General features: G+C 41.1%; 1 protein-coding gene across 1 annotated transcript; it reads right to left on the reverse strand.

The window, feature by feature from the left end:
* Positions 1 to 710: 710 nt before the first annotated feature.
* Positions 711 to 20,956, reverse strand: esyt1b (extended synaptotagmin-like protein 1b). Its single transcript, XM_039796841.1, has 52 exons — positions 20,289 to 20,956; positions 19,185 to 19,226; positions 18,102 to 18,236; positions 17,755 to 17,828; positions 17,592 to 17,664; positions 17,327 to 17,416; positions 17,105 to 17,160; positions 16,447 to 16,567; positions 16,173 to 16,349; positions 15,863 to 15,945; positions 15,592 to 15,640; positions 15,406 to 15,495; positions 15,220 to 15,315; positions 14,638 to 14,709; positions 14,469 to 14,555; positions 14,210 to 14,359; positions 13,891 to 14,004; positions 13,599 to 13,775; positions 13,349 to 13,434; positions 13,209 to 13,257; positions 12,919 to 13,008; positions 12,737 to 12,832; positions 12,568 to 12,639; positions 12,363 to 12,449; positions 12,099 to 12,245; positions 11,476 to 11,582; positions 11,059 to 11,236; positions 10,762 to 10,938; positions 10,548 to 10,630; positions 10,229 to 10,277; positions 10,056 to 10,145; positions 9,774 to 9,869; positions 9,342 to 9,413; positions 8,952 to 9,038; positions 8,715 to 8,861; positions 7,981 to 8,117; positions 7,482 to 7,608; positions 7,304 to 7,395; positions 7,044 to 7,185; positions 5,660 to 5,836; positions 5,478 to 5,560; positions 5,026 to 5,074; positions 4,816 to 4,905; positions 4,510 to 4,605; positions 4,347 to 4,418; positions 4,168 to 4,254; positions 3,926 to 4,072; positions 3,683 to 3,831; positions 2,678 to 2,809; positions 2,464 to 2,566; positions 1,690 to 1,739; positions 711 to 1,420 (listed from the first exon to the last, which is right to left on the reverse strand). Exons 1-52 carry the CDS (start codon positions 20,649 to 20,651, stop codon positions 1,393 to 1,395), a joined length of 5,523 nt encoding a protein of 1,840 aa, XP_039652775.1. The 5' UTR covers positions 20,652 to 20,956; the 3' UTR covers positions 711 to 1,392.
* Between the last annotated feature and the right edge of the window lie 297 nt (positions 20,957 to 21,253).

The raw sequence follows: 21,253 nt of genomic DNA on the forward strand, positions 1-21,253 counted from the left end.
CTGTGAAGTGAAAACCATTTCAGGTGACTACCGCTACTTTGAAGTATCTAAAATATAAGACATGTTTTCAGTTATTTCACACTTTTTTGTTAAGTACATAATTCCATATGTGTTCATTCATAGTTTTGATGCCTTCAGTAAGAATCTACAATGTAAATAGTCATGAAAATAAAGAAACACATTGAATGAGGTGTGTCCAAACTTTTGGCCTGTACTGTATATATGATCTGTCATGGGCAGGTTTTCTTTTTTTTAAGATTATTTTTTTGGCCTTTATTTCCATTGGACAGATGAAGACATGAAAGGGGGGAGAGAGGGGGGAAGGACATGCAGCAAAGGGCCGCTACGTCGAGGAGTAATCTTCTATAAGTGTGCCTGCTCTACCATCTAACATGGCCACGGGTAGGTTTTCTCAATGGCTATCTCCTACATTTGAGGTTTCTCCATATCGTTTGCAATTTAAATTTAAATTCATTTTCATAATCAGTCATAAGTGGCATGATCTTTTCTTTTACATCAGACACACTATATGCTATTTAAATATTAAAGTAATCCACTGTATATCACAGCAGAATAATAGGCTCCATTAAACAATTAAAGAAGTGATAAAAGTATATACAGTAGAACTGGTAATACAATGTTTAAGAAAATCATAAATAAAACTGTTTAAGTCAAAATCCTTAAAAAAACTGTTCCACAAAATCAAAAAGTAAGCTGTGCAAAATCTGTTTATTTTTGTTACACCATCTTTCGTTGGATCTCATCCATAAAGTTGCAAATATACACAAAATCAAACAACGATCTGATTGTGAAGTGGGTTTAACAAATACACGTCTTGTAGAAAGATCTTATAAAATGATTGTCAAAAGGAATTTCAAACATAAACGTGGCAATGGGCTGTGAAATATAAAATAACTTCCATGAAAGCCGGTCATAAAACAGATTAAAAATACTGAAATGGCATTAGCATTCATAAACAAACTTTAGTCTAAAAACAACACTCCCGGATTTTAAACATTTAAAACAACACAATATGACTTCATTCTTTCTAGACCGGTTCATCTTTTACTTGCTCCACTCCATCTTAACACTATTATTTCTTCATATAGAAATGTAACCTTTAGTCAATACAAACATTCACTTTATTCTTGTCAACTCAGCTACTTGGACCTACTTATCTTTGGTGAGAGTATTGATGCATGTGAATATACAGTGCCGTTCAATTCTATACTATGTGAATACAGAGAGCTGGGTGGATGCAGGTAAGGCTGTCACGGTGGTACTGTATGCAGAGGTGTGCAGAAGGCATTAGTGTGAGCTGCAGCAGTGGCACTCAATGCCAGGTTGAGGGATGACATCATCATTGTAGTATGACATAAGCAAGCAGAATGACTACTCCGCTTCATCTTTCAGGGTAAACCTGGAATAAATATAGGGATGAAAATTGAATGAAAACTGAATTAAATTGTATCAATTTTATCAGCAATCATTTAATTAATGGTAGTCATTACATCACAAATCGTCAGTTTCTTCTTTCTATGTATGGTTTAATGTTTTTTTTCTATCTTGAAAATGTTAATCCAAGCTGACCACAACATCTGTTCTCTAGCAGAGAGGAAACTATGAACTTTTTGCTGCCATTTTTTAATCTGAGCATCACTTTGAAAAACTTGAATACAGTCTGCCCACCATTCTGTGACACCAGAAACCAGGTCAACTTGGCCCAACTCGATCTGCACCTAAAAAACAGGAATGACATGTTAACATCTGTATATGCTGTACATACGTACATCTTGTTAATAAGCAGTATTTTTTTTTGGGGGGGGGGGGGGGAACTCACCCTGGGTCGGGTTAATTAAGTCTACTGCTAACTTATAACACGTTTAACATTACTGTCGCCAAAATACCCCCGCGAATCAAATCCATACTTCACCGTTAACCGTCAAGCCACTAAACCTGTATGGAAATTAACACCTCTGCTGTTAAATTTGTTAACGATCATACATCTCCCTTTATCTCTCTCGTTGCATTTTAAGTGGTTTGGGGTCCTTCTGTAAGTAATTTTGGGGTACAAAGGAGGAATTCGACAAGCAGCAATACCACAGGCCAAGCAATCGGCCTGTTCCAAACAGGCACTTTTTCAACGGGCACTGTACTAGTATAAATAAATCTGCGGCGCATGCTCAGTGAAGCCAGTTTCATTGATTATAGAAGAAGTGTAGTGTTGGAGCATCCGCTCGGCTTACTTTATGCTACGCATGCAATGTAGCGGGCCCGTTACTGCACAGCTTGGCCACATCTGTACAAGTGTGGACTGACCCAAATTAGGTTTGATGTGAAGTAGTCACATGTGACATTCTTTGGATAGCCTGATGGTTACTGGTTAGCTTTTGGCTGCTGTATGTGTGTGATGCAGAACATTTTTAGGGATATCAGAGTTGCAGGTTGAGGTCTCAGACTCACCTGTCCAATGACGTCGCGGCTCCTGAACGAGGCCGAGTTATTCTTCACTGATACAACGAGGCGTCTGAATCTCACCTCATCCACAGACATATTGTACTCGAACCTTATAGAATTGACAAGGATGATTAGATGCGAACACTTACAAAGTTCCTGAGAGATTTAAAAAAAGAAAAAGAAAACCTTCACAGGAATATAAAGACAATTAGTTAATTACCTCTCATTGTATTCTGGGTTGAGGTCTTTTTTCTTCACTGCTGTCTTCCTCTTGGTGGCTTTGTTTTTGTCTGGCAGCAGCATGACGGAGACATAGCTGTCTACACCATCCTTACTTTGAGACAACAGACCTCTGTACAAAAAAAAACAAAGCATATCTCAAATAACTGTACATGTTAAAATGTAGGAATATTAAATTATTCTTATTAAGTCCCAGTATATTAGAGCAGTATAATGCCTCTATGTAAATTAGAGCTGTCATCAACAATGTCCTCACTTCGTTAAATTGTAGAGTTTTCTTAAAGGGTGTGTTCATTGTTACTATAAACAACAATGAAGAGTCAGAAACTGGGGTTAATGTCAGGTTATAGTGTTTTTTTTTTCTTCTCGCTACATCTGTGATCAAGCCCAATAACATCATGTTGAGCTTCTCAAAGCTAAACGTCTACCGCTGCACCATCGAGAGCATCCTCACCAACTGTGTCACAGTTTGGTATGGCAACTGCTCTGCCCATGACCGGACAGCACTGCAGAGGGTGGTGAAAACTGCCCAACGCATCACCGGTTCCTCACTCCCCTCCATCGAGGCCATCCCGAGCAAGCGATGCTTGCGTAAGGCGCACAGCATCATCAAAGTCTGTTTTCACCCCCCCCGGGAGGCGTCTCAGGTCTCTCCGCACCCGTACCAGCAGGTTCAGAGGAAGCTTCTTTCCTGTGGCTGTCACTCTACTGAACTCTAGCTCTGCATCCCAGTGACAATTTAACCCAGTAGCCACCCGGACAATTTGCACTACCCTACCCCACCCATACTGTCCTATTTATTATTTACAAATATACATACTGTAATTACACCTATACATAGCCATATTCTACTGCTCTTCATAATATTCATCCTGCAAATACACTTATTACTACTCTTATGTTACCATACTGAATACTTCATTCAGAATATCCATACTTATTCTGTTTTTCTTATTAAATAGTCTGTTAATTTGAGGAAGGTCACCTGCAGGCATGGACGATGACGATGAGCTGTCTCTCCTGCAAGGAATATGAAAGAGACAACTTCACCTGCCCGTTTCCAGATCCACAGCCAGAGGCAGCACAGGGCAGAGTCCCTGCACTGATCATATCCACCATTTTGGAATCTAGAATCTATTGAAAACAAATTCAGAATACGCCAAGTCATTATTGATTAGTTGTTATTAAATGCTATACAAGACGTGTATGGGCAGATGTGTTTTGTCACTTTGAGTTCAGCCCTCAGCAGCATCTGACTCTCAGGTGCGGCTCCATCCAGACGGAACCACTTGTCCAGGACCAGCCGTGGCGCCGCAAGCAGCTCCTTCACAGGAACCACCAGAGATCCCATTGGCTGGTCCCAACCACTGGACAACTGCAATGCAAGAGAGACAGACACAATGGAAAATTCACTCCAACATTGTTGATGTTAAGCTTGAAATGCAAAATAAATGTAACTAAAGCTCTTGCCTTTACTACAAGCATCTGATGTTTAGGGTCACGGACCAGGAAGTAGAAAGACTCATTCCATTGAGGACTGGTGCTGCGGTCACAAAGCTTAAGGGATGATGAACATACATGAGTGAGCTATTACAATAACAATTCATCTATTAGACTGATAATAGAGCATCAAGCATCAAGAGTCTCACTTTGGTTTTGTAGGTTGTTTCATCCAGAAGAAGCTCAGCCCCTGCTTTGGGCTCCTTTCCACTCTTCTTCAACTATCAAGGAAGAGAGAGGCACTTAAGTTTTTATTACATGAGAAATAATTGTTATACTGCACATTACATAAATAAACTGCAGGTGACTTACAGGCAATGAATGTGCTCTCTCAATGTGGACAAAGAGCAGAGCAGCGGAGGGGACAGCCTTGTTCTGATACGACTGGAGAGATTGAAGCTGCAGCACCTGCGACATGGAGCACAGCCCAGTTAGGCCTGAACATTATTTTGCAATGTAGATAATGTGCCCTGTCTGTTGGAAAGCGACTGGATAGCATTATGTAGATGGCTGCTATCTTATTGACGCGATAATCTTATCTTGATCAATAGTGCATGTTTAAAGAGCGTTTAAATAATCAACGGGTGATAGAGCGGTCAATATAAGTTAAGGACAGACCTGGTCAAGTCTGACTGCTTGTGACACTGTAGGAACCCATTCCAATATCAAGTGGACGCGCCCAGACTTCACATCATTCAGAGTGTACCACTGCAACAGAGACACAGTCGGTTAAAGAAGCAGGGCAACACACCTTTATATAAGGAAATGATACAGAGCAGAGCTCAGAAATCACATGGCACGGCTTCAGATCATTAATTATTGACTAACCTGGTCTGTGTACTGGGATCTGATGACCTCATTTAGCTTGATACTAAATCTGTGAACATGAAAACAAGCAAATGTTGACCTACAAAGATGTCCAGAAACAAAGATTTCCAATGTTGACATTATGGAGTATATTAATGCTACTTAATGAAAACTGCAGAAAAGCAATCAACCCCCTAGATTAATACCGATCATTTCCATACTCCTTGTGTAAATATTTCATTAACCCAACCCACATCAAATATTCAGTTCATGTTGAGGTTTGGCAACAGCAGGACAGTGCTGTGAATGGCGATGCATTTCGGTGCAAAATGATGTGATTATGTGTGGAGATACACGTGACAGGTGTATCTCCGTTAGAATTCTTACCATGCAGACCAGTGTTGTCAGGACTCCACGCCTATTATCTTGAGTACTAATATAAGTGAGTGATTAACCAACATTAAGACACACACCTGCCAAGAAAGTCATCAGAGTCTAAATCCTTATCAAATGCTTCAAACTTGATCCACTGAACGCTGTGTCCACTCAAAACCAGCTGTTAAAAAACAAAAACAATTACAATATTTGTACAAAATACTTAGCATGCAGTGAAATCCAGACAATATGCAATGCTTACACCAAGAATACTTCATACCTCATACATTTCCTTCCATGTTGGGTTCAGATTCTCCTTGATAACATGACTCTTGAATGTAACTTCCCCTATGTTGATCTTGACATAGGGGTCGCTCTTGCCCTTCACCATGCCCCCCATCAGGTTATCTTTGGCAACCAGATTCTGGGCCTCCAGCAGGTGAATCCTCAGCAGCCCCTGCAGGAAGAAGACTCTAAATGTTATAGAACATACAGGGAGTCACTGAGCACAGAGCATCTGTAGCTTGGTAATGTGAAGCTACTCTATGTGTGCATTCCACACAGTAGCTAGAAGTACAACGTCTTCCTTATGTCATAAATTCAGAATAATTTCTCTAAAAAACAGACCCATATGAGGACTACTAAATGCCACTGTAGCAGGTCAAAGTTACCTTTTATAAGATAGACAGTGGTTCTCAACCTGGGGGTCGGGACCCCCTAGGGGGTCACAACAAAACTTCTGGGGGTCGCCAGATAGTTGGGGAAAAAAAATGAAATAACCTATACTAGACTGGGGAATGTTTTTTACATTACTGTGTGAGCTTGGTACCTGGAACACAGAAAATGGTCTGAGGGTGGGTCGGGGACAAATCAAACATTAAAAATCCACAGAGCCCGGAGCACATTGGACAAGGCTAGGTTTTAGCTGCTTAAACTAAAACTAGCAAAGCATTATTGGGGGGGGGGGGATAATAAATGTGGTCTATTATAACTTGTTTTTACATTAGTAAAGGTCCCCTCCTTTACGCACCAGAATTCTGTACATTGTATAAACAATACAAAGGTTGTCACGTTTCATTTTCTGCCGCTTGTATGTTTCTATTTCAGCTGACATGACACAGCAGTTCAGTAGAACATGCACCAGATCCACCAAATCAGCAGAGGATGCTGAAATCTTCCCAGCAGAACTTAACACGATATTTAAAGACAAGAGGAAGTGGCGCATTGACAGTGTTTGGAAAAAAGCCTGGAGTTATTCAAAACACTCACATGATGAGACCCAGCAGCATCAGTTCACCAAACTAGTCACCATCTTATGATTGGGGACAAAATGATTGAATAGCAGAATATTATTGTCAGTGTGGTGAATTGTCACACACCTATTTTTGATGGAACCCTGGTCCAGATAGATATTATGTTTTTTTAAACAATTATTCTTGATTTATGAAAACCATAACGTCATATAAGTGTTTACTTTGGCAGAGGGGTCGTGCACCTTGCCGTACACAGCTAAAGAAGGTGTTTTCTACTTGTTTCAAATAAAGCAAATACTGTATATAAAAGGGGGGGGGGGGGCAGTGACAAAGAACAAATACCACTGTACAGTTGGTGGAAGCTAATTATTTAACATCCACTCTGCTAATCAAGGTATAAACTAAACCCACCTCTTCACCAAAGTTCTGGCTGGGGGTGGTGTGTTGTGGAAGAACTGCCCCAGCTTTGGGGATTTCTGCGATCTCTGCTGGCCCCAGGGTGTCAGCGGGAAGACCAGTCACTGTGGCGTGAGCAAGGTTGCCTAAACCAGTACTACACACACAAAAATATATATTCTTGTTAGGTATCTCTCTATTCTTAATTTATGGATTTTTGAGGCAATAATGAAGGGAAAATAATACGGTCTTATTTGCTGTGACGTGGAGCTCACCCTGTTTGGTTTTGCTGCGGTTCAATGTCTTCTTTAAATGCTGTGTCTGACTGTGTGGGATGTTCTTCTGGAGCTCTTGGTTCCTCCACCAGCTGAGCAAAATTACATAGAAGGTTATGAAGGTGAAAATAGACAGGTTAAACATAATAACAACCGACTATAATGTGCTATGACTCACTGCAGCAGCAGGGAATGTATCAAGTGCAGTGTGACTGGCAGCTGGTTCAGCGGGAGCAGCATCTTGTGTGGAGGCCGCAGCATCTGCTGCTTCAGAGTGTTTAAACTGGCTGGATACTGCAACAGGTCTAAAAAACAACAAAAAAAAAAAAACACACACACACTGCTGTTACAAAACACCACAGCCAGACTGGAACCAACAATGGAGAATTTTCTTTTATAATAATGTTTTAGCTTCACTTGGCTACAAATATACTTTCAAATCATGTTTTATAGGAGCATATTTGCTTGTATATCCCACCGACAGCAACACTTACTACACTTTATATATTTATGAGTGTTGGTTTACGTTTCAAATATGTATCTATTGCTTACTTTTCTTTATATTTAAATGACACTAAGTGATATTGTTTTGGTGTTCTTTAAATAAGGCCCAAGTACAGTCTGCAGATTTTTGATGTGTGTATTATCAAATCAGGCAAAAAAAAAAAAACACTCACTTGTCTTTTGTCAGCTCTGAACTTTTTTTGTCCTCACTGGCTGTTTTGAATTCCTGTTTAGTAGAAATGACCATCTCTTCTTTCTTTGAACCAGCCACAGAAGGCTGCGGAGCTTCAGTCATCCTTGAGCTCAGGACCTGTCAACAATACATACTACGTTTACATGCACATAATATTCCGGTTATTGCCCATATTCGGAAAAAGACAATATTCCGACTAAGCTGTTTACATGGCTAATGAAAGTGAAAATTCCACTAATATTCCCGTTTACATGTAGCCGTTTACCAGCGGTGGCGGACTTGTTGGACCGTGCGAACACAGCGTCCCTTTTTCATTCCTTCAACCAGCTTCTTGAAAAGGTTGGCTCATGTCCAAAAACCAAGTCTTTGATAATGTTTAAAAGTAGCTGTGTTTCTCCTTCTTATCGGGTCTGCAGCCTTGCAAACTGTTGGCTGGTTGGTTTGTGTACAGCAACCACAGCAACGCACAGAGCTGACCATAAGCCGTAAACAGGCATAAACTGGGCGCTAACTAATGTAAAAACCCAGATTGAGACGCATATTCCAAATGCGCTGTATACAGGTCCAAAGAATGCCTCTAAAACACGAATAATACCGGAATATCCCACGTCTTAATCGGAAAATGCTATATATAATAATAGTGGAATATTGATATACATGTAAACATACTTATCGACAACAGTATAATAAACCCCTTTGTGTGTATTCTCTTACCTTGAGTTCAGCCCTCAACAGGATCTCACTTTCAGGTAAGGCTCCATCCAGAGGCATCCACTGGTCCAGGACCAGCTGTGGTTCAGAGAGCAGCTCTCTCACAGGGACTACAAGAGATCCCAGTGGCTGGTCCCATTCGCTCGACAACTACCAAGATAAGGACACATTTACAATGCCAGTCAGAGGTGGAGATGTTCTTGACACTGGTAGCAGTATTCAGATACGGAGTACACTCACCTTCATTATGAGCATCTCCTCTCTGGGGTCGCGAACCAAGAAGTAGAACGCCTCATCCCACTGAGGTGATCTGGAGCAATCGCAAACCTTTAAATAGAAAAAAAAGGAGAGGTAAGTTGGACAAGGTGTGGTTCCTGAAACAGGGCATGGAATAACAAGATCTATATGGTCATTGTACTTTGATAAAGTTCTCTTCTCTTTCCACTGGCATTTACAACAGCCTAATGAAGGTAATGGCATGAATTACGGTCAAGCCTTGTCTTTTTTAAAATCACCAGTGGAAGGCGCCAACGTTTAGGTTTTCAAATTCTAAACACGGTAGCTTTAAGTCATTTATCCCATAAAATGTTGAGTGTTAAGTGTTTAATGTCTCTACCATCAGTCTCATACCTTGGTTTTGTGGGTTGTGTTACCAAACACAAGCTCAGCCCCAGCCTTGGGCTCCTTTCCACTTTTCTTAAACTGAACACAGAAAGACACATGACATTTTGCAAATAGTTTGTATTCACTCTGTAATTAAGGCAACAGCGGTTCGAGATCCAACTTCTTTCTTTAAAAAAATAAAACATTCCTGAATCATTGCATCATAAATTCCAACAACAGCGATTGTAGCTCAGCAAGCAGCAACTATTTCTCAAAGTCCTCATTTATTTTAATCTAGATATTACTTATAAATAAAAACAATATCTTAAAGAGTAGAAAGATTTTTCCACTTGTTGATGTGTTTATCAACATGTGCTTTCCAAACTGTTGTCTATCTATAACTCAGAGGCAGCACGCCTATTAAAGTGTTTGTTCTGGACCAAATTCCAAGGGACTCACAGGCAATGAGTGTGCTCTGTCCACATAAACAAAGAGCAGGGCTGCAGAGGGAACGGCCTTGTTCTTGTAAGACTGGAGAGACTGCACCTGCATCACCTGCAGCAGAGAATCAAATGATAAATACATAACGATGACTCAGCACTGATGTGCACGGTGAACTGAGCAGGGTATCATATTTGGCATGGTACAGATTGCAACGCAGTTGATGAAGATTATATACATATACAGTATATATGTGTGAATAAATGAGGAAACATAATCAACGATAAAAATTGAACTGACTTGATCCAGGGTGTCATTATGGGACACTGCTGGTACCCACTCCAGTATCAGGCGAACACGTCCAGACTTCACATCATTTAGAGTGTACCACTGAAACAGAGATGTACACTTACTGAATTAAAGCCCATATTTATACCGCAGCAACTAAATACAGTAAGGCCTGCAATACTGACCTGGTCTGTGTACTGGGAACGGATGATGTCTGCCACACTGATTTTGTATCTGCTCACAATAAAAACATTTGTGCACATTTTACACAATGGCACAATCTGGGAAAATGAAGCCAGACCCTTAAAATGCCCTACAACATTAAATCTCAATTATTTATATTTTCTAATGCTATGAAAAGTTTGTCTCTATGAGTAATGTTAGTAAACACGGAAGAAGAGAAAAAAATCTTCACGGTCAAATAACTAAAGTGTGGCCCTGTAAACGTTGTTGTTACCCCACTGAGGTAATTAAGCCTCTAGAAACCTCCACATTAGCACTTACCTGCCCAGGAAGTCATCTTTGTCCATGTCTTTGTCATACAGCTCTACCTGCACTTCCTGTCCTGACTGAGGCCTCAGCACCACCTGAGAGAAAATTGAACAGTTAAAACAGTTAAATTAATAAAAATGAGATGGTTCACATGAAGTATTATCATCATCTTTTCATTTGAAATCATGCTGACAGTAAATTAAATTGCACAGTCCTTCATACACACCTCATACATCTCATTCCAGACTGGGTTGAGATTCTCCTTGATCACATTACTCTTAAAGGCAACCCCTCCAACATTGATCTTGGCATAGGGGTCACTCTTGCCCTTCACCATACCGCCCATCATGTTATCTTTGGCAACCAAACTCTGGGCCTCCAACAGGATGATTCTCAGCAGCCCCTATATGAAGGGATCATTTCACTTTATATTGGTAGTTTTTTTTTTTTTTAAACTAAATATGATTGTGTAACGCATTATTGCATGTATCTGCTACTGTAGATTACTATTTTGTGATGTTACCTCACTGGCAAAGCTCAGGTCTGGGGAAGTATGAGGAGGTTGTGGTATAGCAGGGCTTGGCGATTCTTCCACCTTCTCTTCAGTCACATCAGCTGGCGTTTCCTTTACATCAACATCTTCATGTAAGGTCACTGAAGAGGCAATGGTCTCCACAGGAGGAGTGTCCACTGAACTTGACCTAAAAACACAAAGAGTAGCAATAAAAAAATAAATGACAAAAGGACAAATGGAAAGCAAAGACAGACCTTTTGAATTAGCTATCTCACCTCAGCACCATAAAGACATGCATGCTAGGTACCGTAACTAGGACTACAGTTGAAATTAGCCGTCTGGCTAACACTGGCGCATTTACAGAAATGTTGATGTGCATTGTCCTAATCAAATAAATAAATAAATAAATAAATAAATCAATCTTACCTCAGCACTGTGTCTATCTCCGTTTTTTGCTGAGCAGGGGAAGGGTCTGATGCTGAAGTGACCTTAGCCTTATCAGTGGCACCCGGACATTTGCTGGGGATCAGTATCTGTAGTTGAGTTGATATAATTATCATTTCACTTAGTTTACCAGCTTTTTATTAGTCTCAATTGTATATATCAGTAGAACAAGTACAAAAAATAAAGAACTCATGACAATGAAATAAAGATACAGACTGAGACATACAGATAAAAAGAAACAGAAAGAGATATTCTACAAAGTTACAGCGAGTAAAATAAATATAGGTATAGACAAAGATAAAGACTCAAATAGATATAACAGACACACACAGGGAAGAGCAGCAGCACAAAAAGTTGCAAAAGATTAAAAATAAAAATATTACGGTGCAATGCGCAGGCAGACAGACTGGAACAGAGAGTTTTATTGTCATTGCATATCTCTACACAACGAAATTAAGATGACAATCAATCACTCACATATAGACAGATAAGACACAACACAGAAAGATAAGAGGCACAGAAAGGTGAGAAAGTGAAACTTAAAAAGGATATACACTAAATATTTAGAAGACAAATAAAGAACAACAGACAGAGAGTTCTCCCACCTTCAGTTCAGCCCTCAGAAGAACCTGACTCTCAGGTGAGGCTCCATCCAGATGGAACCACTGGTCCAGGACCAGCTCTGGTTCGGAGAGCAGCTCTCTGATAGGAACCACCAGGGAACCAATGGGCAAGGTCCAGCTGTGGGAGAGCTGGGGAAACACAATGCAGGGTCTTCGCATAGGCAGTATTTGTATACCAGAGATCACACTGTTTGCATCTGTATGACTTTTCTGTTCCACTTTGATAATGCACTGAAGCCAGCGTACCTTAGCAACAAGAATATCCTCTCTGGGGTCTCGAACCCGGAAGCAGAATGCCTCATTCCACTGAGGAGATGTGGTACGGTCACACACCTTCGGAGATGCAAGAGTCAGTTAATATTACTAACAGATATCGTGTCACTCTAACAATAAGTGCTTTAGAAAGTAGCTTAAAACATAGTACTATCAATTCTAAACTGAATGGTCTTACTGTAGTTTTGTGGGACATTTTTCCAAGAGAAACATCTGCTCCCACTTTTGGCTCCTTGCCGCTCTTCTTAACCTGTAGAGAGAGAAACAGGCAATAACAATAAAAGCAAACTATAAGCAATAAGTGCATATCCTGACATCATCCTTAACATCAGTAGAAAAATACTCACTGGTAAGCCATCTGCTTGCTCCATAAAGACAAACAGTAGGCCTGCTGAGGGAACCGCCTTGTTTTGGTAGGACTGCTTGGAATGGAACTGAAGAACCTGAAGACACAAGGACAATCCAGTGAGTACGGATCAAGGCCATCAGCAACGGTCCATTAATCTAGGATTTCTCTGGGAAGACCGACCTGGTCCAATCTGTCTGACTCTGAGGCTGTCGGAACCCATTCCACTATCAGGTGAATGCGACCAGACTTCACATCACTGAGAGTGTACCACTGAAAGAAGAATTGGAATCATTTAAACACGGGAACTGTGCTATGTGTTACGGGTGTACATAAGAACGGGTTCAGTATCTAATCAAAGGGAGTTGGAGACGTGTGCACCCACGTGAGTTAGACCTAAGGTACGTTAACTTATTCTGACCACACTCTTTTACGCTAAACATGCAGCACATGTTTGGTGAGGGAGATCCCACCTGATCAGTGTACTGAGAATCGATGATGTCCTTCAGACTGATCTTCAGCCTGTATGTCGGGATATGGGAGATTAGAATGCATCTTTAAATCCACACATTTTATTTTTTTGATAAATGAATGTTTATAGCTGTTATTGTACCTGCCCAACAAATCATCCTTCATGTCCATGTCTTTATCAAACACTTCCACATGCAGGTCCTGGCCAGGCAGCTGGGTAAGAATCACCTGAAGGGTGAAAAAAAAAAAAAAAAAAAACATTGCACATTTCAAAGGACTCTCTCAAACCAATTATACTGCAGACATTTACCTCACACATGCAAACTTCAGTCACTACTATTCATTTCACAACAAAACAGTGTTCTTTCAATAATTAATCTTGTGTTATTTACCTCATACATCTCATTCCATGTGGGGTTAAGATTACTCTTTATAACCTGACTTGTGAATGTTTCACCCCCGATGTTGATCTTGACATAGGGGTCACTCTTGCCTTTTACCATGCCCCCCATCAGGTTATCTTTCGGAACAAGGTTCTGCCCTGCCAATAGGTGAATTCTAAGCAGTCCCTGGAAAAAGAAGAAGAAGAAAAAAAAAAATTCACATAAACATTAGAATAAGAAGTGTGCAATTTAAGAAAGCACAATCCTAAATCAAAATCATAGTTGCAATGTCCTCCATTACCTCTGTGGCAAAGCTAGGATGAGGGGAGGTCTGCTGGGGCAGCTGCTTGGACATTCCAGCCTCCAGATTAGATGACACATCAGATGGAATACGTTCCTCATCTAGCCACAGAACCTGTGTTACAATAGAAAATAAGAGAGAACCCCCAGATCTCAGTTGAGACACCATTATACAAATGAAAAAAGTTTGATCAAACCCAACATTTTTGGTTTGTACGATTAATAACCGCCTACATAGTGCTTGATTTTTTCCCCAGTGTATTTATTGGTCATTAATTGGTCTAATGCAGTGCAGGTTCAGTGAATGGATTGCCATTTACCCTGAGAACTGTGTTGATATAGATGCGACTGGCAGATCCAGAGTTATTCAGCTGAAACCACTGGTCCAGAGAAAGATTGGAATTGGACATCAGACGGGACAAAGGGATGGTCAGACTGCCCAATGTCTGCACACGGTCAGCGTCCTTCACCTGGTTGATATAATATGAAGGAAAGCCAAAATAAGACCACAACATGTTTGGCTATCAGAATACCAAACACAAACGTCAGTGCAGAGAAGCTGATCTTATGAGCGGTTACCTGAATGTCTATGTCCTGCTTGCGAGGATCCTGGATGAAGAATGTAAAGGCTTCCTCCCACTCGGGATTAATGGTTGTGTAACAAGTCTAAATGCAAGAATAAATAGTGTCCATATAAAATAGAAATAAAAAGGTACAGCATTATAATGGACTTTCCCAGTAGATTTACCTTGCTCTCTCTAGTGATGTCCTGCACAGACAACTGCACCATGGGATTGGGCTCTTTATTTCCCTTCTTCATCTAAAAGATACAGAAAAATATGAATACGCACTAAGGCATGTGAACAATGACATTCTGTAACCAAGAGCAGAGCGATAAATAGACTTAATCTACCACCTTGACAGCATGTGGTTGATGTGAATAATAAGGCTACCATAGCAACAGCACAAATACCGTAACTGAAAAGAGGTACCACACCGCACGGCCTAATCAGGAAGGATACATTTGCATCGAAAGAAACCACAAAGACTGAGTTTCATTTCAAAGATTGTGCCACTGCTGTTCCCTTTTGTGTATGATATGACAGCAGAAACTGTCAAAGTAGGAAATGTGTGTTCAACAGCCTTGGATAAAGTTTGCCACACTCATCCACACTGCAATGGAGGGCACTGGGTTTGAGGCCAAGGCAACAACTTTGTGGAATGTCAAGACAGGTGGCAGTTACAGCTCTGCCCCAGTTTAAACACACACAGGAAGCAGCTCTGAGCTGAGCACGAACACGGGCATAGAGGGTAGAGATATATGACTCACAGGAAGTGCCTCAGCCTTGTCCAGATATACAACTAAGATGGCTGAAGAAGGTGGATCGGCAGTCTTACTGGTGACGCTTTCGTTCCTCTTTAGGATCTGGGTTAGAAATGCAAACAGAAAAAAAAATCCATTATGCTCTAGAATTTCCTTAAGAGTAATACATCAGTGGAAATGAGTGACTCAGACCTGCTCAAGTCGATCAGTGCTAGGCAGCAAGGCCAACCACTCCAGTCTGAAATGAACCCGTCCTGATGGAGTTTCTTTCAAAGTGAACCACTGGGAAGACAGCCACAGGCATACATTTACAATCCAAAGATAAAAAAAAACTGCTTATACAAACAGCGACTGAGACGATAACAGCGTTTTACTTACATTATCGACAACTATGGATTTCTTCACAATGCCCAAATCCAATTTGGTCCTATATGGAGGGAAGACAAAATTAAATAAAAAGAAGAAAATGTAGTGCTGAATATAAAAAAGATCATATCATAGAAAGCAGAAGCTGTAACTTCAAAAGTACAAATACATGCTTCAAAAAGAGGTAGTGTACTTTTTCAACTGGCCAGGAAAGGTGACAGATGAATGGTGATAATGCGAGATTTAAGATAGGCACACAAGAGACATGAATATGCATATGTACCTGCCCAGGAAATCATCCTGGTCTGTGTCTTTGTCATATACCTCCACCTCCAACTCTTGACCAGGCACCTCATGGACTATAACCTGATGTACCAGACACACACAAGAACATGAAGACTGACAGAGGGATGTGTATGGAAGCTGGCTGCAGCCTCATGCGACCATGAATGAAAATGAACATTCCCAATGCTGTAACAGTCTAATCCCTCAAATACAGAACAAAACAAAATTATATATGATTGAGTCTTCCAATACCTGTGCAATGACGACACAAATGTTAAGCTTTTCAAAAAACTTTCCATTCTTCCTACCTCATACATCTCTTGCCACTTTGGAGAGTCTGTGTTGTCAATATGTTTGGAGGTGAAGGACTGAGGGCCAACCCTCAATATGGCATAGGGGTCCGACAAGCCAGCCATGACCCCTTTCACGTAGTTGTCCTTGGCTGCTAGATTCTGTGCCTCCAGTAGGTGGATGCGTACCACACCCTAAGAAGGAAAAATAGGGACCAAGATGTAATATACTGGTGTTGACGGAGATGTGAAATTATATAATAGTCTCCCTCTATCCATATTCAGGCTTTACCCTGGGCAAAGGAGAGCGTAGTTGGGCCACATGCAGGTCTGGAACCAGAGGGACAACCAGGCGGTTGGGCAGCACCAAGAAGGAGGCAATGGCATCCATAATCATGCTGTCAGACATAATACTGAGACAAAGAAACAACTTTTCAATTGAAATGTACTATTATTATGTACTATAATAGTCTATATCATTTGTTATTCACCGGATGATAAAACCCACACATTAATAAAATATTGTGAGGTTGTGCTTAGAGCTGGACAATATATCGATATTATATCGATATCATGATATGAGACTAGATATCGTCTTAGATTTTGGATATCGTAATATCGTAATATGGCTTAAGTGTTGTCTTTTCCTGGTTTTAAAGGCTGCATGACAGTAAAGTTATGTCATTTTCTGAACTTACCAGACTGTCTTACCAGTCATTATATCCACATTATTCACGATTATTTATCAAAAAGCTCATTGGGTAAATATTTTGTGAGAGCACCAATAGTCAACACTACAATAATGTTACAGTATCGATATCAAGGTATTTGGTCAAAAATATCATGATATTTGATTTTCTCCATATCGCCCAGCCCTGGTTGTGTTTATTATAAAGTTGTGGCTGTTACTAATGTGTAAACCAATGAAAGGTTATTCCAGTATGACTCACTTCAGTCCAGGGATGTCCAACAAATTAGTCAGTCCAGTCCAATTGATGTCTAGTTTCTAGGAACAGATAAAGCAGAGGAATGTGCTGCAAATCAATCAGGATTGATGTAAAATCAATAGTATGAAAAGCATACAAGTCTACTAAGATACATGATGGTCACAGGAATGGGCGTGGAGGGGCAACAAGAAAAGGGCAAATAGAGGTGAATGTAGATGGACGTACAGGCCGCTGGATGAAAAACATGGTGACCGCACCCACTATGGGAACATCTCCAATCAGAGGCTCCAGAATCACCCGCATCATCCCATGTAGCTAAGGACAGAAAAGCAGAAAGGATGCTCATGAAAACCATGGAGAAATGCTTAAAGAATGGCAGATTGTCTGGATATTTCAGTTATCCCATTAAACAGGTAACCTCTTTATATTAATAACACGTTACTCTGTAATTCAGTCAAATAATACTTTGAAGCTTGATAAGAAGACAGACCTGTATTCCTTTGACTCCAGCTTTGCAGAAGTATCTCTTCACCTCAACGTTGATCTCTACATTGCCAACATAGCTGAGGATACGAGGACAAAATTATCACCTACAATATTGCCTTCTAAAAGCTGTAATATAGAGGCGACGGTGACTCACAATAAACATTTACCTAATATACAGATCTAGCAGGACTTGTCCTTTGTCATTCTCGGTGTGTGCCTTGATCCCTACAACCTTCATGGCCTGGAGCAAACAGAAAGCAAATTTTCAGCACAATATAAACAACATGCATCACTTGTGTGAATCTTTACAGCAGAGCAGTAGTGGTAGTGTGCACATCCCCAACGTTGAGGTGCAGGGCAAAAAGGGGCTGGATACAACTGAAAAGAATGAGATGCCTGCACTCTGCTGATACTCCCATATGTTTATTGTGCTGCAACGTTTCGACCCTGCCGGGTCTTCTTTAGCAATCTTTACAGCAGTGTCATACTATAGTTGAGCTACCCATAGCATTACCTTGTCTCCCATATCCACTTTTGTGAAGCTGAGGGTTTGGAGGTGGGTGCTTGAGGCTCGGATAGATGGAGCGATGGTTTCCACCAGCAGCTTCTCAAGGTATTGGCCGACAAATGGCCACACCTGCTGTAGCACCTAGGCAGCCCAAAAACGACATGGTTGTAAGCTGCTTTTATTAGTAAGACACATACCATAATATACAATGTACATTCATTCCAACCAGAGACTACTTCTTTATGAAAACTTTGTCATTTTGGCCACATGGTAACAAAACGATCAGTCAAATGCCTTGGCATCCATAAGCAAAAACTAAAGAAAGACAGAGACAGCTGTAGCCAGTTGAGTCTCCTCAGCTGTTAGTCAACAGTGAATCCTATGCTTGACATGTGCTCACTTAATGTTAATGTTGCTACATAAACATGTTTGTTTTTATTCCTTTAGGGAAAGACCCAAAAGCAGAGGCACTGCTTGTCTGTGTGCTTGTGTGACTGTGAAAACCCCCAGAGTTGGTCTCAGTCTGGCATAAGTGGAGAGTGAGTCATCAGCTGCTTGCTCCTGGGAGGGATGCAGTCTGAGCAACAAGGGAATCTGCTGACCTCCCCTCCAGTAACCAGTCTCAAATCTCTGCTTTGTCAGGCTCTCTGACGCTTAGATCTCGTGGTCCTGTTTGCATGAATACTTGTATTACTGTATGTCTGTATTAGTTGCCCTTGTTTCTCTGGACTAGAAAAGCAAAGGGGGTGGGGGACGGACAATGGCTGCGGTTTTATTTCATTTGGGAGGGCTGGGCAGCTCCTCCCCCTTCCTGTAAGCTAGGCTGTAATAAAATGGAAATGTTGAGAGGGTTGCCTGGCACTGGGCCTGCTCTCTGCAGTACAGACTTTACAGTAGCATAGCAGGGGCTTCACTAATGGGGTGTGGCCTTTTCAGCTAGCACCAGGTCTTAACCTAGCATTCTCTACTTAAAGCATCAATCAACACAACAGCTGAACAGACAGACGTGTTTGCTGTGGGCTTAAATAAAGGAGGAACCACTAGTGTCTTTGTGTAAACGGTGAGACACGAGAAACAACTGATATTTACCTTATTCAGCCACTCAACCTTCTCAACATCTGGAAAGTTGACCTGAAGAAGAAAAACAACAATGACGGCGCATACATAAATTATGCATAGTGCATGCCTGATAAACACACAACAGGATGGGGAAATGATTCAGCCATAGCTGATGCAGGTCTGGAATCTTAGTGCTTTTTGCAACATGTTTTAGACTGCGCAATTATTTCCATTGAATAATACAGCTGGCTGTTGCGTGTATTATCTTTCACGTGTGGCAATTCCCTTTGTACTGTGTGAGATGTCATCCATTTATTGATTAACTCATAAAGAAAATCCTACCACATGTCATTTGTTTTGCACACTGGAGAGAGAGCAATATGCCCCATGAGGAGTCTGCATGCTGTCTGGATAGGCAAGCAATCGCTGAAATCACTCAACGAAACACAAAAAAGTATCCACAGGAACCTCATTTGGGTGTGGCTAGAGGTGCTGAGTCCAAACAGGCCCATGTGGGTTTCAGCATTTCCATTTTGGGCACATACTCTCAGGATGTATAACTTGCAAAACAAAACTACTGTACTTCGTGCACATTTTCCAGCCACCTTCAGTTAAAATTGCACCAGGATTAGTGGGTTTAAGTTTTGTTGTAGTTGTTGCAATGCACTCAGAATTGCCCCATTACGCTTTCAAACAAGTTTGGTCTAGAAAACACACACACAGCATGCATGTTTTAACTAGTACATATTCTTCCTCTGCAACATTGGGGAAAGCAGTGCCTGTATATTACTGCCTGATGGGAATTAATTTATGGTAAACATTCTCATAAAACCTTAATACAATTGTGTTACCAGATAGCCAAAAGAAAAGAAAAAAAAAAAAAATAGTGAGTGACGCCATAACAGCTAAAAATAGAGTAAAGCTATGATTAGGGTGGTTTACTGGAAACACCAGGCAAATGATATCATGTAGTGATATTATGATTTTAGGGACCACTGCTACGTTGTACCTTGGTATACGTAAACTGGGGTTATTCTAGGTCAACATGGGTTCAGAAAGGATAGTGGAGAGCTGGTGTATGAGGATTTTTGATGATAGAAGACACATGCTGACAGTTGTAGGGCCATTTCTTACCCACGCAGGGAGGTCTCGCTTGATTTTAGACATTTTCATGGATGTGTGCTCCTCCTCGTTGGTGAGCAGCTGTATGGCTGACTTCAGGCGCGCCTCCTTGGCTTCTCGGGCATGTTTCCATCCCGTGTAGACCATCATCCCGAACACCAACAGGCTGGTGCTGACCCGGTAGTAACCGGCCAGGTAGACGGGCAGCAAGGCGCCCAGACATTTCCCAAACGTCCAGAGCACCGCGACCGCACTTATCCCTTTGGGTTTGGGACCTTCTGTCTCCACAGTACTCAGTGCCTTCTTCTCGGTGTCGCCTGTGCTCACACACTCGGCGCCCTTGGCTTCACTCGGCTCCGATTTGTCGCTTTGCATAGTAATATCCTCTGGAAACAATCACTACGTTAAGTTTAGATACAAAATATTCAGTTTAAAAGTGTTCCTAGGACTTAACGGTTAAGTTACTCTATCGTGTCATTTTCTATCGTCACCTACGCTAACGTTACCGTTTGAACCGCTGTATGTTGCTTCTACCCTCGCTAGTTCACCGTTCGACCGTGTCGCATCTTTACTGACATTAAAACGTATTTGTTATCGTATATTGAAGCAGTTTTACTAAGCACGGGTCTAGAAGAAGTGGTCGAAAACAAGTTCTGCCCCTCAACCAGCCCCGCTATATGCATGAAAACACGCCCACTGACGCAAAAAACGCATCTTTGACTCTTTTGCTGCTGCGGCAAGACAGACAGTCATCTCTAGCTAATTTATAGTAATTAACGTTAGCGTTATTACTGCAGCATTACGTTATCGAAAAGTGAGATTTTACACGGAATTATCTGAATGCAACTTTCACTGTCTATTAAAAAGCAGAATATGTACCCACAATACATATGGTCACTGCTTCCTGTCAAATCGTTAACCCGCAGCACCACTGGTCAATTCTTTCTGCTGCTCCAGTTTATTTTAAAACAGAAAGA

This window comes from Perca fluviatilis, chromosome 4 (genome assembly GCF_010015445.1).
Source record: "Perca fluviatilis chromosome 4, GENO_Pfluv_1.0, whole genome shotgun sequence".
Lineage (NCBI taxonomy): Eukaryota > Metazoa > Chordata > Actinopteri > Perciformes > Percidae > Perca > Perca fluviatilis.